This window comes from Mus caroli, chromosome 4 (genome assembly GCF_900094665.2).
Source record: "Mus caroli chromosome 4, CAROLI_EIJ_v1.1, whole genome shotgun sequence".
Classification (NCBI taxonomy): Eukaryota; Metazoa; Chordata; class Mammalia; order Rodentia; family Muridae; genus Mus; species Mus caroli.
Genome location: NC_034573.1, coordinates 9757418 through 9776171, shown reverse-complemented (window position 1 = coordinate 9776171; position 18754 = coordinate 9757418). Strand labels below are relative to the sequence as shown.

Here is an 18754-nt window from a genome sequence, read left to right as displayed (position 1 = left end):
GAGAGAGAGAGAGAGAGAGAGAGAGAGAGAGAGAGAGAGAGAGAGAGAGAGAGAGAAATTGGCATGCCAGTAACAAAATAATCAATAAATTTTCAAGGCAAGAAACTGAAAATTCTAATTCAAGAATCATGTATAATAAGCCTCTTTTGTATCACTGCTACTATGAAAAATAGAATAACATGGGCTGGGAAAATGGCTCCATCAACAAGCTACTTGCCATACAAGCAAGAGAACCTAAATTTAGATATTCAGCACCCATATAAAAAAACAGGACACATTTTTAATCCCAGTTTCCAGGAAGGCAGAGACAGTAGTTTCCCTAGACCTCACTGTCCAGCCAGTCTAAAAAATATCAGTGAGCTCTAGGTTCAGCGAGAGACTGTTAAAAAGTAAGAAAGACAGAAATTGAGAAAGATACCTGATGCTGATCTCTACAGTCTACAAACATGGGTACCCACAAATAAAAGACAGCATGGAAATGCTTGCCAAGGGGGCATCAAGTTTTGTTTCCCCTAATAAATGGTCTCACTCAAGCCTAGGCTGGCTTAGAACTCATGGCCAATCCACCTGACTCAGCTCACCAAGTGTGAAGTAACAGATGTGAATGATTCCCAGCTCACCACCAACATCAATGACTGTGAGAAGGGAACAAAGATGTTCAGGAGAACACAAAGTCCATAGGTCTCACTGAAAGGGCAAAGGGTCTGATGGGCTCGTCTCAGAGATCACTGAGGACAGAGACCATCACAGTCAAAGAAAGGCAACTGCCTTTTCTATGACATCATTTCCCACTTTAGATGGCTGAATCCCTGTAGTTTGGCTCCCATTCCTCACAGACCTATGCTTAAGGAAAACCAGGCCTGGCAAGTCTGCAGTTCCTCGACATGGAAGGTCTTTTGCAAGATCTGAATGCCTCTAGAGTTACAAGACACTGTGTCCCACTTACTGTGACAGGTAAGTGATCTGAAATCTTTCTCTGAGCTGATTTAGAGAGAGAAAAAAAACAAAAAAACAAAACCTGATGAATCACAAGGCCGTTTTCATTCATGAATGTATGTACATCCTGGATGGATTGGATTAAATAAATTCATTACAGTTCTTTTCTAGGCTAAAAAAAAAAAACAAAAATTCTAAGTATAAGATGTTTTTCATTATTTCTGTCCAATTAGAAAATATCCAGAGATATATTTCAAAAGTTAAAATTGTTAATGCCACCTATTGGTAAAAAGGGAAAACTACAAATATATTTTACTGATTTGCATAATAGAAAAGACACCGAGGGAAAGTAATATTTAGTTATTGCTCTGTTTGTTGTGATTATTTCAAGTTGAAATGTTTGCAAATATGTAATTTTTGTTGACTTATTTTTTTTTTGCCTGTGTTTTCAGGGAAAAAAAGCACTAATGTTAAAATTAGTCATCACAGAAAACAACTAGAGAGTGATAAGAATATAAATGTGACAGGGACACTCATGACACTGGCATCTAGATATATGCCTGTGAGTATCAAGAATTATTGAAGTCACAAATGTGTGAGGACTTCAGCACACTAACTCAATACTGATACACGCATTTAATGCCCAGGATAGTTAATGAGTAGTAGGATGTCTACAGATAAAGGCAGTTCAGCATTTGGTAGCTGTGCTGGGCTTCATCTCATAATAATAATAATAATAATAATAATAGTAGTAATAATAAAGAAATATAGGGTTGTTTCGATGCATTTGAAGTCTGGGGGTTGTGGCTAGGTCTAATTGAATAAGAAAAGGAAAAAATTAAGAACCTTAATGTTTGCATTTATCAGTATTTCGATTTCACACATGTAAGTTTTCAGCCCCACATTGTTTTGATCATAATGATAACAGAAAAGGCTATAAAGAGGGACACAGGCTTGAGTAAACTACACTTAATAAAACAAACACTTTCCATTCATGAGATACTTTGCACAATGTTGAGACTTAAGTCGTTCTTAGATTCCAACGATTCTAGATAAATGGCACCATGTTTTAAGCTTATTGATAAACTAATGCTGCTTACAAAGTTAGTTTATTCAAGACTTCTCATGAGTAATATGTCCCTCCACGTAAGAGGCATTTATACACCACACCTTTATGGTGATTTTTATACTCGCAAAATGTGAGCTTAATGTATAGCACTACAATTTGTTTCTTATACATCAAAATTTTATTTTACATTAATACAGACTAAACTCTGCCAGACTTTAGGAAGGGTTAAATAGTTGCACATATTTCTAGAGACTAGCACTACATTAGTTTTAATAAAACTATATTAGTTTTATAAGCTAGTATAATTAAAAGGTGAGACACATGGTTTGGAGAAAATTACAAAAAAACAGTGGTTGTAGACACAATTCATAAGGGGACATTTACTACACAAAAACAATCACTGCATATAAGCATAATTACTTCTGTGATGATTACTCTATGACACATAGTAACTAATATTTCACCAAATGCTATTATTGCCTAAGAAAGAAACTTCTTTTTGGGGGGAAAGGCAAGAGTTTACTTCAGCTTACAGGGTACATTCAGTGAGGCCATCCAGAAAGGCTAAGCTAGAAAGTGAAGGAAGACCTGGAGAACACTACTTGCTAGCTTGAAGAGGACACTGCTATGCTTACAACTGAAAATATCTTGAGCCAGTTTCCCAGTAGCCAGGTGACCTCACTGCTATTTAAAAATGAGAAGTTATACCTGGCCACAGTGATGCATCCTTTAATCCTAGAATTTGGGAGGGACAGCGGCAGATGGATGTCTATAAGTTTGAGACGGGTCTGATCTAAATGACTAGTTTCAGACTAACCAGTGTTAATGTAGATAGACTCTGTCTCAAAATAAAAATAAAAGTAAAAATGAGCTGTTACAGCTTTCAGGCATTAGGTCATAAATAAGTAGCAAAGCTATCATATCTGATGAGTAGGTTAAAGTATCAGTCTGGACTAATAATACAGCAACTTCTGAAATCTTTTTAGAAATATTACCTGCAAGAACATAAGATAGATTGGCTACTAAGAAAGCATGAATTATATGCATCACTACTTGTCTGAGATGCTATGTAACTATAGAAATAGCTCGTTCGGGAACCAGAAGACATAACTAACCATCTCACAACCAAAGCCTCCATCATCTCTCTTCCCATTCCAACTCCCCCATGCTGGTCTATAAACATGCAGAAGGCTGTACAGAGAGGCAACAAGCCCTAATCTGATAACTCCTGCTTTCTAGTAATCCAGTCAGAAACATGCATCAGACTGTGAAACAAACAAAAGTAACTGTCACTATTATTCCAGAATGGGCCAAGTGGTGGACTGTTTCCCAGAATTCTGCATCCTTGGCTCAGTTTTCTGTTTTCCAACCTAGACTTGTGTGTTACCCACTAAATTCCAAATTCCCCATGATAGCCATGCTTGCCAACAACTAGTTTTGTGGTAGAGGAACACCTCCTGGTGTGCAAGATTCACAAAGGAGAGCAGTAGATTACTGAAATGAAGGTGTCCCCAAGAGCAGCACACTTGCTAATCACGTGATGTCATCACCTTGACTGCAGTCATATGTCACAGCCTGCTTCATTAATCCTGCCTCTGATGTTGCCATCCTTGACACTTGTTCTTCACAAGGTAACGTCTCCTAAAAACGTCACTTCCTTCAATTTGTGAAATGAAGACATAGATGCAGGCAAATAGAACACATATTTGCCCAAAGCCACTCCTTCTGTATTCTACTATTTGATGTAAAACTGACACTAACACTTATTCCTAGCATTTGTGTATTAATACACCAAGGTATTTCTGAAGGCAACTTACCTGTCAAGTTAGGCCACGGACAACATGCCATATAATACTTTGGAAATATGGAGTAGCATGGAGACAGGAAATCTCAAAACCAACTTTGACATCAAATTTCAGTGAATGAAAGTAATTTAAGTAAAAAGCACCTGTGGCAGGATTGCATAAGAAATCTTTTATAATATTAAAAAAGAATTCAAGGAAAATATATCTTGCTTCTGAAACTAGAATTGGGGGTTTTCTTTTATATTTGACGCCCTCCTCTAAAGACAAAAGGTGAATCTGTTCTCTTAAAGCTTGGGAGTGATGCCCCCATATATTAGTGCATACCTAGAATCCCAATACTCAGGAGGCAGAGGGATTGTAAGTTTGAGGACAGATTAGGTTATATAACAAGACACTGTCTCAAAGTTTTAATTGCTTAGTTAATTAATTAAAACACAAGTGATTAAAGAAGAGACACAGAATATTAGTAGACTTTCTTCGTAAGAGAAACAACATAAGAGAGATGTTTACTTCTATCGGATTACATGTTCAAATTCAGTTAAGAAGTAATAGCACAAATCTTCAAATATCCAATCCCCAAAGAAGAAATCAGATCCTTCAGTCTTACCCATAGGTCTATTTCTGTCCCTGAGGTCCCTGTGGCTGGGGTGTCGATAGGAGTCCCTGTAGTGGTGGGCAATGGCCATATCATCCAATCGGTAATGCTGAGGTGGAGGTGGGGTGGGGTGAGGCAAGCCATTTGGCTGGTAGGATAAGCCATTATTTGGACTGTACCGCTGGCCTGGGCTAATAGTGCATGGTCGCTTGCTTGGATGTTCTGAGTGCAAAGGCTCTCTGTCAAAGCCATTTTCTTTGGTTCTGAGGAGGGAAGAAAAGAATTTTTGTTTCATAAAGTATTCAACATATTCCATATTCTTCAACTTGAGCTTGTAATATTCAAGAGACTATGTCTTTGCTGGTCAGTAACATACAATTTAATGCTTCTCAGAGATTCTATACAAATTCACTAAAATGCATGCTCAGCCTGAAGGGATCTCCAGACTAAGAGGAGAAAATGCCATACTTGTTATGGAACTGGCAAACACCTTTGCAGCTATAGTCCATGTGGTTAAGTCACAAATAAGAGGAAACTCAGTCTCCTTCTACAGGTGACATGTTCATGAAGAAAGGTACTTAATTTCTAACAAGCTACCCCTAGGACTTGCTGCAAAGCTGGTTCACACCTATAATCCCAGTCTGGGCTACATAATTAAATCCCTGTTTCACAAAGTCAGAGAAAAGACCTCTGTATTATTCCACGTTGTTTTGTCAGAGGGAAGCATAATTACTATCTAGATGAAGAATATACACCAATCAATTCCACCTGGCATCTCAGTTTTGGCCCCAAGAACACCTGAGGGATTTTAGTTGAAAATGACAGTTTGAAACGTTAGTTAATTCAAATTAAAGTTCAAAACTCAATAATCTAGCAGCCACATTTCAGATCATCAGTGACTAAAGGTTACAGAACTTGATCTCAAGGACACAAAATGTTTATTCTATTTGTGTGCAGTGATCAAACTGAACTCATACAGTGAGTCTAGATCTTCAACACTATCTTCAGTCACTGAAAAAGGAATCAGTCAACAGTCATGTATAGATAGCTGACACTAGAAGGAAAATAAAAGTCACTTTGTTCTTTTTACTTTAGAGAGGAGAGTCATGCTCGGGTTTGAACCCAAGGAATAACATGGAAATTCTCTATCAATGAGTTAAGCTCTTACCCCTTCCACCTACTTTATTTTAAAACTGAGTCATTTCATCATTGGAGAGTTCATGTGTCCTGCCTGGAGTTGTTGGTTCTTACAACAGGACAGGAACACCTCGAATGACCTTCAGCAGGTACTGTGTAGCATTGTGAACTTGACATTCAGGAGAAATGCATTTCCTAAATGAAACCAGATACCTAATCACTGCTCCTAGATTGGCAGACACCAGTAGGGATAAAGAAACAGGTTCTTGCTGAATGCATCTCTACTTAGGAACCCAATAAACTCAGTAAGAAAAAAGCAGATTGCAGCTCACTTTCTCTAGATGCAGAGCTTGCACACTAATGACTTAGCAGCTGGCTCTCTTCATCAAGTCAGTGAAACACTGGTACCATCTATTTTCCCAGGGAAGCCACCGCATAAGGATCTTACATTTCACACAGGCTGCAGAGTTCCAGGAGCCTTTTCAATCCTGAGCTGGTAAATCGTTACACAATCCATTAGACACCTTTCTTTCTTCCCTGGCATTAGTGACAGTCTTTATTTGATTATAGCAAAGGAATCAATGGAGAGAGAAAAAACTGAATTAAAGGTGTAGATAATTGGCAAGAGGGCTGTAGGATGGAGTCCTAGTGACAATTTACACATACCAGCCAGGGAAAGATAAAGGGGGTGGAGACGAGAGCGTGAGCACCCAAGGAACAGAGGGAAAGTCTGCAGAGTTCAGTGTGAAATGAGTCTATGCCCACTATAAGTTAAAGAAGGAGATGGGAGACTTAGCCAATAATTGGAAAGAATAGCAGCACATGGCCACCATAGGAATGGTGGCCAGAAATCTCAATGCTGCGCCCGTGAAGCATGTGTCTGCACTTAACATACTGACTCCACACATATTGATCACTGGAATCAGACTGAAGTATCTAGTGTAGCTCAGACATTACCTAAATAATTTTTAAAGTGGAAAGAAACATTTTAGATATTGATTTATTATGAGCCTGTCTACATGATTCTAATGTGTACTTTCATAACCTATACATTTTTTTAATAATACAGTTTGACACTCAGTACATATTACCAGCATACATCAGTCGGAAAGCAGTGAAGACTATGATGAGCTATGAACGTAATGCTAACCCAGCACCTACCTTACTGGCAGTGTGGTGTAGTGGAAAGAGCACGGGACTGGAAGTCAAGAGACCTGAGAGCTAGTCCTGGCTCTTCCACGACTAGCTGTTTGACCTTGGGCAAGTCACTTAACCTCTTTGGACCTCTGTTTGCTCATCTGTAAAATGAAAGGGTTGGACTAGATCAGTGGTTTTCAAACTTTGACACCTGACGTGCATACCGGATTCTGTAGGCAATGAAGAACTGTTTGCCCTGCCAAATCAGGATTTAAAGGGCCAGCAAAACCCACTGATTGTTCTTACCTGTTTTACAAAATGAGGTTCTACCTAAAATTTCATTTTTTAAAGAAAGAAATTATCTGCTGCTAAAGATCAAGTTTGAAAACCACTGGACTAGATGACAGCTGAGGTCCCTTCTGGTTTGAAAACCCAACAATCCAATGCTTCTGTTACGATAGTCTAATATTATTATTATCAGTATTAATAGTATTCTAATATTATGCTGTTATAATAGTCTAATGCCAATGGCATTACTATAAAGGTTAAAGCATCCAGGGATGATGGCTTTTTGGCCAAGTTTAAGTGTGAAACCCAGCATCTCATGGAGATTTCTACTCTTTGTTTTCAAGAATGAATTATTTATAGTGTGTGTGTGTGTGTATGTGTGTGTAGAAATAAAAATATACTCTAAAAATCTTTAAGTAGCACCAGCATTTCTATACATCAACACATCTTTGACTCATTTGTGTCACACCAGGATAGCTTATGGCTTTTCTTTCATTTTTCCTTATTTCAATGACATCAACAGCAACATGTAACAGTGAAAGAACCCACCCAGATCTCAAATGGATAGATTTATTACCTATCTCATTCTTAGATGAGCTGCTACTTCAGTGACCCAATTCCACGAATCTAAGCCCATTCCCAACTTCTGAAACATGGGCACAGCTAGGTCTTGAGTTTGTCCTCTGTCTTAAAGGTCCCTGCTTTCTACACTGAGTCCTCTCACTCTGAGGCTTGGTGACAAGCACCCCTCCTTAGGGGTATAGTTCACATCAGACCACTGACATAGACCTAAGAAGTTAAGAAGTCGAGCTCTCTAGCTCTAAGTCCCACCCTATCCACAGGACATGTGTCCAGAGTAGGAACTAAAACAACTTAACTGCCATTTGTCTCTGTGTCTTAGAAATGCCTGTAGCCATCTATACCTCATTTGCTTAGGTAAATTCCATATTTGCATTTTTATTTGTTGCCCTTTTCAAAGTGTATTAGGCAAAATTAAATACCCTGTCACTGTCCCCAAACAGCCTTCCCCATAAAATAAGACAAATCTACAGAGAAGTCACCACAGCATATCTCAGGGCTATGTGGAAGATGGTTTTTAATTTTTAAAGTCTACCTCTGGATGCTCTGTCCCCAACCAGAAGCTATCATCTGAATGGACGCTCATCATTCAACACTTAGTCCAAACCACTCACAAGGTCTAACCTAAGCCCAGCTGAGATGCAGCTTGGCCTTGGGTTCCTTACCTCTCTAGCCTCAGGTACCTGCTCATTAAGGCGGGGAAGTCACATAAAAATATTAGAGGAACAACTCAAAAGGCTAAATATACTCTTTACCACACTGAGGCTATTTTGTTTCTAGTTTCTCAGTCAAAGATTATCAATCAACACAGGGGAAAAAAATAAAGTCTACATGAGAAACTAGAGAGATGGCACGGTGATTAAGAGCATAGACTGTTCTTGCAGAAGATGCAAGTTTTGATGACTGGCACCTATATGAAACAGTTTGCAACTACATATAGCAGCAGATCTGATGTCTCTGGCACATGGCCCGTGACAGACCTATACACATAATTAAAAAACAATAATAAAATAAATATTTCTTAAAGTTCTACAAGAAATTTGTATCAACATATGACAGTGTGCACTGATAATCACTCTGTAACATACCACAAACTACATCATTCAAAAAGATGGAAAACAAATAGAATAAGCCATCGAGAAAGAGAAGGAGGTGACCAAGAGAGCCAAGACCAACCTCCTGAATGATGTGAGTGGGTCTGAGCTCTTCTTTTTTTCTAGATGTATCTTTTATATTGAGAAAATCTCCTATAAAATGTTTCTGGGGATAGGCAATGCTTCATTGTCTAAGAAACCTTAGAATGGGGACAACTCACCCTGGTGTGGTAGTATACGTCTACAATCCTTGGAAGCCGACATAGGAAGACTGCCAGTTCAAAACTAACTTAGACTACAGAGAAAGACCCTGTCTCAAAAACAAACAAACAAACAAACAAACAAACAAACAAACAAAAAATGATGCAGCTAAAATTCTAATCTTGGTCCCATCACAAATGGATTCATAACTTCAGAAAATGCTTTAAATGCTCATTCACAGAGTGAGTGGACTCAGTCTGCCCTCTCTCCCTCTCTTGCTTCTTTCACCACCTCCTATGCTATCTCCAGAATGTCGTCTTCTGCAGAACTAAACTAAACTTTGTTAGTGGTCCATCCTCTCTTATTCAGAGCACTTTGCTTCATCCTGTCTTTCCACTATCCCACTAAGCCAGCATCTGAGCACAGTCAAAGATGTTCTCTCAACTTGCTTGCTGTTTGTCTCCACAACCATATTCAATGCTGGACTGTGGCCCTGAGCAAAAGATGGGTAAGAAGGAGACATTGATCTGAAATCCCTTCTGTCAAGCACAAAGACTTCAATTATTTTCTTCTTAAACTTCATGTATGTACATATCAGCTTTAGGAGAAAAAGTTTCTATTAAAGAAAAGACTAAGAACATTAGAACCAACATCACACATGTGTTCCCTCTTCTGAAATGTACTGTTTGTTGAGCTCTCATGGCATGACTGAACCTTGATTCAAAGGGGGAAAAGCATCATTTTCAAACATAATTGTACAAGAAGTCCTTTCATAAACTATTCAGAAATGGATGGCTTTAAATAAGAATTTTACATCATAAATTTTTCTTGATGTGTATCTGAAAAACAAACAAACAAAAAAATTCTAAATCTTGCTGTCTGCTTAAAAAAAAAAAAAAAAAAAAAAAAAAAAAAAAAAAAAAAAGCTAATTCTCCATGAAAGTCTGAGGTGACTTCTGTGTTTTCCTACCAGTCTTCAGGAAAAGGAATATGTGGACAGTGAGGGACAGAGAAACAGATATTGGAATGCCACAGGACTGTCACTACTGGGCCAGATGGAGAAAAACACCTTTAATCTCTCTATTGCTACAACTACCCAAGAGAGACACATTCTGGCAACATGCACAACTGTCTTCAGAAAGATATGAGAGGCAGGTGGTTGTCTGCTACTCCAGACACACGAAAGATGCCTGGCCCTTCAAGGATTGTAACATACAGGTTCAGAAAGCCACCTGAGCATCCTTCCCCCCAACTGGGAGGAAGGAATTCTTCCCTCATATGCCTCCTAACCCTGACCATCTGTTCAACAGTTAGAGTGTCACTGGCTGTCCCCTGTGCATCTTCTAATCTCTGCCACTACAGAAATAGTCCATGTTTTTTCTTGCTGTCTTCATGTTCCAACTTGTCATCAGCGTATTCTAGTCGGAGCCCACCAGTTTCTTCTGGTCTTGGAGCCAATCTCCACATTTGGTTCCTGGGTCACTCTTTAATGGAAATTCAAAGATGAGACTTGGTCTCTCTTTTCTCTTTCATTAAAGTAGATTCTTTTCTCATGCAATACATCCTGATTACAGTTTCCCCTCCCTCTAATCCTCCAGGTGTTCTATTCTCTTCCCCACCCCCTGTCTTTCATTACAAAAGAATAGGCTCTTCAAGTAGCTGTAAGGCTAGGTGCTTCCTCTTTCACTGAGGCCAGACAAGGCAGCCCGGCTAGGAAAAGAATATATCTCACTTACAGGCAAGAGCTTTAAGAGCCCCCATTCCAGGTGTTTGGGACCCATTGGAAGACCAACCTGCACATCTGCTACTTATGTGTGGGGAGGCCTAGGTCCAGCCCATGTATGCTCTTTGGATGGTGGTTCAGACTCTGAGAGCCCCAAGGGTCCAGGTGAGTTGCCTCTGTTGATCTTCCTGTGGAATCATTAAACCCTTAGGGGGCTTCAATCCTTCCTCCTATTCTTTCATAAGAGTCCCCAAGCTCCAGAGACTTGAATTGCCAGAATACTGGATAGCAGGGATGGGGGGGGGGGCACTTAGAAGAGAGGGGGTGGGGAAGGATTGTGGAAGGGGGTAACCAGAAGAGGGGCAGTGAGTGGGATGTAAAGTGAATAAGTAAAAAAATCAAAATTAAATTAAAAAGAAAATAACAGAGATAATAACAAAGCCTAACAAAATAAAATATAGAAAGCTTAAAAACAAAAACAAAACACACACACAGACACACACACAGAGACACACACACACACACACCAATCACACTGAAATTGGACAAGGCAACCCAACAGACGGAAAAGAACCCTAAAGGAAGCACAAGAATCAGAGACCCACTTACACACTGAGGAATCCTGTAAAAATACCAAACTGAAAACTATGACATACATGCAAAGGATGTGGTGAAGGCCCTTGCAGGCTCCATGCTTGCTGACACCCATTCTGTCTCTGTGAGCTAAAGAGATTTGTTCAGTTGATTCAGAGCACCATGTTCTCCTGGTGTCCTCCATCCTCTCTGGCTCTTACACATGTTCTACATACTCTTCCATGGGTTCCCTGAGCATTGAGACTGGGGGAAAGGGAGGGCAGGGGATTTGATAGAGACATCCCATTTAGAACTGAGTGCTCCATAGTCTCTTACTCTCTGTGTATTGTCTGGCTGTGGTTCTCTATATTTGTTCCCATCTGCTGCAGACTTGATCTTAACAGAAGGTTACTCCCTGAGCTTATGATCTGTGGGCATGGTCGCACATGCATGCATGCATGAACATACCCATGGGTGTACTGGTATGTCTGTGTTTGATGGAGATTGAACTGGGGAATTGTTCACATGGGCGAAATTCTCTATCATCTGCTACTAAGCTATACACCAAGCTTAATGTGAAACAGTGTGCTACTGTAAAGTCCAGGCAGGCCTGAAACTTGAGATCCTCTTGTCTTAGCTGAGTGATGAAACTATAGTTATGTACCATTATTCCTAGCCTAGGAGTAAATTCTTTATTAAATTCCTTACTAAGTTAAAAGTTATACAACTGAAGCTCTGAGACTCTACACTCACACAGAATCTGTGGACCAAAAGGGTCCAGAGAAGCAGGTTAATTACTAAGAGATATCAGAGAGAAAAAGCATTTCTCCAGAATGTACTCAAAAGAGCAGGGGCTTTTGAGTCACAAAGAATTGGCTAGAGCATTTATCTCTGCCATTTCTAGCCATATGAACACAGAAGCCATAACATTTTAAGAAATTCAGTGTTTCCATTTGCAAAACAAAGACTGATTATCTTAGACCTGCTGAGAGAGCTAGAGGGCAGAAGGAGGAACACACATCTGGTATCCAACAAATTCATTGGGGCACTTAGTTCGCCAGTTATGGAACTAGGGGCCAGGATTAGAAAACCACAGCTTTACAAACATAGCTGTTGAAGTTAGAGAACCTAGGGTTGGGATCCCCTCTTGTAAGCCATGTGAGCTCAGCCATAGTATCTAACCTTCCTAAATCCATGCATAACCCTGTAGGTTAGTACAGGGCCTAGCACATGTTAAGACCTCAGTAAACAGTGGCCACTGTTACAGAATTGTAACTGGGAACCCTTCATGCACATAACAGATACTGAATCAGGCTGGGAAGCCTGTATAGAGTCATGACACATAAGGTGTAGGAAAGACACCATAAATGGCAATAAAACGGTAGGCATGGGGGAATATTTGGAACAGCTGGACCCTACAGGAGTGACAAGAAGGAAGGCTACTTAAATTGAAGCTAGGATTCATGATGGTGGAAATGTCCCTTCAACCATTTCTTCTTTGTCAGCCAATGCTATTTCACCTGAAGGCTTCATAACTTATATGAATAAGAAAATAATTACCATAGAGATTACTGCATCCTTCCTGAAACTGAGGAATGCATAAAGGTGCATGCAAAACATGACTATATTATATATAAAAAAAAAAGTCCTGCTTTCTCATTGGATATTAATTGCAGTTGAACATGCAGATTTAGTTCTTATTTGTAGAATTGAATAATCATGCAGTTTTCCCCTAAAGTGTATGTACATTTTGGTTTTAGGAAAATAAAAAAGATTGGACCCTCATTCATTTTATTAAGAAGAAACGGACATACACAGTTTAGTTGGAGTGTCAGCTGGTGCCAAACCTTACAGATTCAACCAATGCAGTTAGAAAGTGGCAGCCTTTTGCTCTCTAACCTTCGGCATTTACTAACTTACTCATTAAGCTGGGAAACCTGGGTCATTATGGATTTTGTATCATTAAAAAAGACTTATAAACCCTTAGAGCATTATACTATGGCATTTACCCACTTCTGTAATTACCAAAAGAAATTAATTAGAGAATAAGATAAATCTCCAATTCTTAATTGAACTTTCCTTATTTCAATTTCGTACTTTCAAACATATTTTGTTCAATTGCAAGATTCCAACACACATATACACCAGATTCTCCTTTAGGAAGCTTTGTGTCTAAGGACAAATTCTTTAAGTCTGGATTTCCTCGAGTATGAAGAGAAGCAGTTGGTGTGGTCCATTCAGAAGAACCCTCCCAGGTGACATACTATGTAGGTTTCATATTCAAACAAATTGTGTTTTGAAAATGTTTAGTTATTGATGGGGAGGGGTGCATAAAAAAATCCAGTTCCACAGCTTCAGAAATAAATATCTGGGAGGAATGATGTCACCAAAATGATGATAAAGAGTAAGAGAATTGGTACCCAAAGCAATCATTTGAGTGAAGAGAAAGCAAGCAAGCAATGGAGCCCATCCAAAAGCACAGGGTCTTGGCAGTGCCCAGGAAATGAAGCAACCCCTGCTCTTCTCCTCCTCACTCACTATGCTGGTCCTGAGGCCTGATGAGCCACCAGAGGTAGCTTACAGGGGACGAACTTTCCTCTACTTGTTCATTACATTTAACTGGCGCAAAAAAATAAAAATTAAAAAATAAAAAAAGAATAAACAAGGTTAAACATCTACAAATTAAATTCTCTTTCCCTAATATCATGAGAAAAAAAACATGATTTTTAAGTAAAAATTAGTTGGCTTTTTTTTTGGGGGGGTGGCCCTACAATATTTCCACAGAACTGAACATTCAGTATCATTGTTCAGGGACTCACCCCTAGGGTGATTTTATAAGAAACTGTAACACATTTTACTCTTCCATATAGAAAAAAGCAAAGGAATGATTTCATAAACTTACAAAGAGAATGCATTTCCCTGTTAATTACAATCACAGTAGACCCACTCAGTGGTGTATGTCTATAATCTTAACACTTGTGAGGTAGAGGCAGGAGGATCAGGAGTTCAGGTCTTCCTTGGCTACCTAAAGAGTTCAGGTCTGGCCTAATTTACATGAAACTGTCTCAAGTGACACAAAATAACAATGATAGTTTAAAATACAAAATGACAACAACAACAACAACAACAAAAACATAGCCAGTAAAAATAAATTTAAGAATAAGAATAAATTTAAGCTTGCCAAAGACCATCCCTGAAACATATTAGCTTGGCAATAATCACAGAATTTAAACCCCCAAAGTTGTAAACAAAACTTGAGTGCTCTTTTGTTCATGATATGTCATGAACAAATTACCAAAATGTGTTTTCTCCTCAGGTGTCAGTTTTTCCCTCTTCCGGTGACTGATGGCTCCCAGTGTTATTACGGAAACAGATTGATCTTTTTAATGAGCCACTTTAATAGACTCCAAAATCTCACCGTGGTTGCTCATCCATGTCAGACCATATGCACCAAGAAAACAGTCACTGGAACAACAAAACACTCTGCTGTCAGACAGCTATATACTCTATAAAATTTCATAGAGTAGAACAGGAGATACAAATAAATAACCAGAGAAGAAGAAAATGCATATGCAAACGAGATTCGGGAAATAGATGCAAAACTGTACTGTAGAGACCCATATTTCCTTGGCTCTGATAAAAGTCCCACAAGACACAAATGTATTTACACAACATATTCTCATTGCCCTCCCTCCTAATGGTAAGGAAATCTACTTGCCATCTCTCCATTACAAAAGACACATCAGTTAGTGAAAGAATGTTCCATCCACAGATCCATCACAGGAAATCTGACTGCAACTACTGCCCTAAACAATCAAGACAGGATACGATGGGAGACTCCAATAAGTGTGGTCTATGTGACTGAATGCATACAAACATGTACACGAGGAACCATAGAAACAAGAATGCCATCTTTATATTTATCTTAGTCATCTATACACTCCCCTGTTATACTCTCCAAAAAAATAAATTCCCTTTCTCACAGTTTAGAATTAGTCTTCCATGATATCTCAATACCTGCACATGGAACTCATTTTCTGGAACTTTAGTGTGTTTGGATTGGCCAGACATGCACATGCAAACCATCTACCCTTGAGTGACATCATGGCTCATACACGCCCATACTTAGATTACAAAGCTCCTTTTTAAACCCTAACATGCTAATGGCTTAAAGAATAACTCAGCCCAAAATGATACATTTACCCTACTTTTTCAAAGGCTCAGAAAGGATCATGGCAGAAGGGGAAGAAAGAATGTAAAGGCAGAAAGCTGGTGAAAGTGCTGTGAAATGCTGTCTTCTGGCCATGACATGGCTGTTGTTTCGTACCCATGAGTTCATAGTAGCAATGGCTACCAACCTAAGACTAGGCCCACCAACACTGCATCATAGATGGGAAAGGGACTTGCAACCATAATAATTGCATTCACTGGGCCACAAAAAGAAAAGAAGAAAAATATTCCTCAAAATGCAAGGAGGATTTACTCAGAAGAAGTGGTATAGTGGGAGTCAGAAAATAATAGTTGATGGAGAATATGAAGAAAGGCATATAACACATACATTTTAAGCATACATAGCACACATACATACATATGAGAGAGGGGGGCTGGGAGACTGAGGAAGAGGGGAGGGAGAGACACACACAGAGAGATAGAAACTGAGAAAGAGACCGAGAGACACACACACACACAGACAGAGAGAGACAGACACACAGAGAGAAAACAATGAAATTGTGAAAAAATATATAACTTTTAAAGTCTTATCCTGAACCAGGCTTGGTAGCTCCGGCCAATAATCTGAGAATTTGGGAGAAGATTGTAGTAAATTCAAGGCTAGCCTGGAATACAAAGTAAAAGCTTTCCTCTAAAAGAAGAAGAGGAAGAGGAGGGAAGCAAAGTTGGAAAGTGGGAGCCAGTAATCTTACTGCAAGAGAATGGATTGTAGCATAAAGCCTGCTTAACTGTAGGCAGCATGGCTTACTTGTACTAATGCACTGATTTGAAAAGCCAGTGTGCAAAGGAAGCTCATGGCCAGAGATGGAAGCACCTGAGTAATTCCAAAGCTCCTAAGTTCCTGGAATGCAGAACAAAACTGTACCAGGGGTTGACCGCTCAAAGCTGTATGTAACAGAGGATGGCCTTGTTGGACATCAATGGGAGAGAGGTCCTTGGTCCTGCAAAGGCTCAATGCCACGATGGAGGGGAAAGCAGAGGTGGGGAAGCACCCTCATAGAAGCAGTGGTAGAGAGGTTGGGATAGGGAGTTTCCAGAGGGGAAACCATGAAAGGGGATAACATTTGAAATATAAATAAATAAAATATTTAATAATTGAAAAAAAAAAAAGATCAGGCTAGAAAGATGGCTCAGTGGTTAAGAGTACTGACTACTGACTGCTCTTCCAGAGGTCCTGAGTTCAATTCCCAGCAACCACATGGTGGCTTACAACCATCTGCAATGAGATTCGATGCCCTCTTCTGGTGTGTCTGAAGACAGTTATAGTGTACTCACATACATAAAATAAATAAATAATTTTTAAAAAGATCAAGCGAGAGAGTATAGAAAGTACATAAGATGTAAGTTCTAGAACACAGTTTCTTTTTAAGCATCTTCATAGTTCACACATATACTGGGCAAAATGCTGCTAAGACTTCATATTCATGCTATGAATACCTGTGGCTGAAGAATTTATGAAAATCGTTTAATAAGACGTGGAAGTTTCATATGTATGCCATATTCAACAATTAACCTGTGGGTTTAATGAAGAGAGGGCCACTTTTCTCTCTCTTAGAACTCACAGGCTTGAGAACAGAGTATCTGATGAGATAAATATTGGCTCGTAAACTATTATTATTACTATTATTATTTTACCAAAAGTGTTATCTGTTAGCACTATCTTATAGCTGTTATTTTGAATTGGCTCATCTGGCTCCCCATAAGTTTTCTTACAGCTCATACAGCATTTCTTAGATCAAATAGCTACTGTTCTCTGTTCATGGACTAACATATATAGGCCAGCTTTCAAATGCATCATGATTTAAGGAAACAGGACAGTTTGTGAACAACGTTCACAAACACTGGAGTGAAAAATCTATGGTTCAGGAAAGCTATATAATAAGTGAGAATTCCAATGCTGAAGTGTGTCAATGAACCCTTAGTGACACTTGGTCCTTTTGTCAATACCTCATCTTTACATTTAGCTTTAATAATGAAACCTGTAGGTCAATCTGCACAAAAGCTGCTCAGACATAGAGCAGAGACTCACTTCTCTGTAAAATTTAGGCCACCACAACATGGTCAGACTGTTCCCAGGAGAGATGGAGGCTAGCAATTTCAAAGTGACTTAAAACAGGTCTTCATATTTGAGACAAGAAAGAAGGCCAAAATTAGTCCGGGGGTCTCCCCCCTCTCACCTGTCTGGAGTTCGCCTCTTCCCGTTTTCGTTCACATCGAGAAGCAGCTCTGAGGAGTCGACAGGGGAGGTGGTGCTGGCATCCAGAAGCAGCTGTTCATGCTGAGCGAGGTACTGGGCAGGGTTCTGTTTGGCTAGCCTTGCGCAGTGGAGGAGTTCACGCTGGAGCAGGGGCAGGTTGGCCTGGAAGAACATAACAGGCATAAGATTGGACAGTCAAAGCCTGTTTCTGGTCTGCCTACCTAGTGAGTCTGCTGCTTAAACACAGAAGCAGCCTAAGCAATGCAGCTACATTGCTGTCAGTGCATGCTTGCCTTGGTTTCGGTGTGAGGCACAACTAAAGACTATGCTACAAGGTGCCCAACTGGCACCATGGCATTGTATGAGGTAGTTGATCCGGCAAATCTCTCTGTCTCTCCTCATTTTCTTACTGACAACACTTTTTTTCCCCCAATGGCTTGTGATTCATAGGGTCTGAAAACCGTGGAAGTTCTACAAGAGGTAAGACTCAAGGCTCATCTGTGAGAAAATGTTGGTTTTCCCCAAGAAAGAAAGGGTATCTAAAGTATTCACAGTACAATTAAACTCAGAAAAGGCTACTCAGCACACTTGGTTGTGTTTAGGGACATACTGATCTAACTATAGGCCAGTCTGATGAAATGTCTTCTTACAACTTCTAACTTCAAATGACAGGCATGCCAAGAGACTAATAGATAATTCTGACACTCTCCAATGTAATCAAATAGGAGGCAATTTTACACATGGTGAGATATTAAAACCCAAAGACAGCATTCTATTTACTATGAGCTGCTTTCACACTATAAATTCAGGCTGTTGCTACTTTTATTTCTTTTCTTTGATTTGTATTTACTGGGGGAAGGGGATAGCAGTAGAAAATAAACTATACTTGCTTACTCCCCCAATAATACTTCACACTAAAAAGAAATCAATAATATACATCTGAACATGACTCAAGGATTTGATTTGTAGGAGTTTGACCATGTCCATTGATTAATCCATCAGGGAGAAAAGCATTCGTGAATATAGGACATACTAGCCGCCTCCATCTTTGAGCCCAAGAGCCTTTGAAACAGCACCCTAGAGTGTCACTGCAGGCACTGGAGCCGTCTGCTTGCACCTCAAATCCATCTTCTGAGAACATTGATCAAGGAACTAGCTGATTATAATACTACGGCCTATTTCTATACCCA

At 39.5% G+C, this 18754-nt stretch overlaps 1 protein-coding gene across 4 annotated transcripts in view; it reads right to left on the bottom strand.

Moving 5' to 3' along the window:
• The window catches only part of Runx1t1 (RUNX1 partner transcriptional co-repressor 1), a 148819-nt gene that overhangs the window by 28729 nt on the left and 101336 nt on the right, over positions 1–18754 (bottom strand). For all 4 annotated transcript variants that reach the window (XM_021159348.2, XM_021159346.2, XM_029476269.1 and 1 more), the window contains 2 exons: positions 17545–17726; positions 4418–4668 (listed from right to left, as the gene is read on the bottom strand). In XM_021159348.2, coding sequence (XP_021015007.1) covers positions 4418–4668; positions 17545–17726 — 433 coding nt within the window. The remainder of the gene's footprint in view (positions 1–4417; positions 4669–17544; positions 17727–18754) is intronic.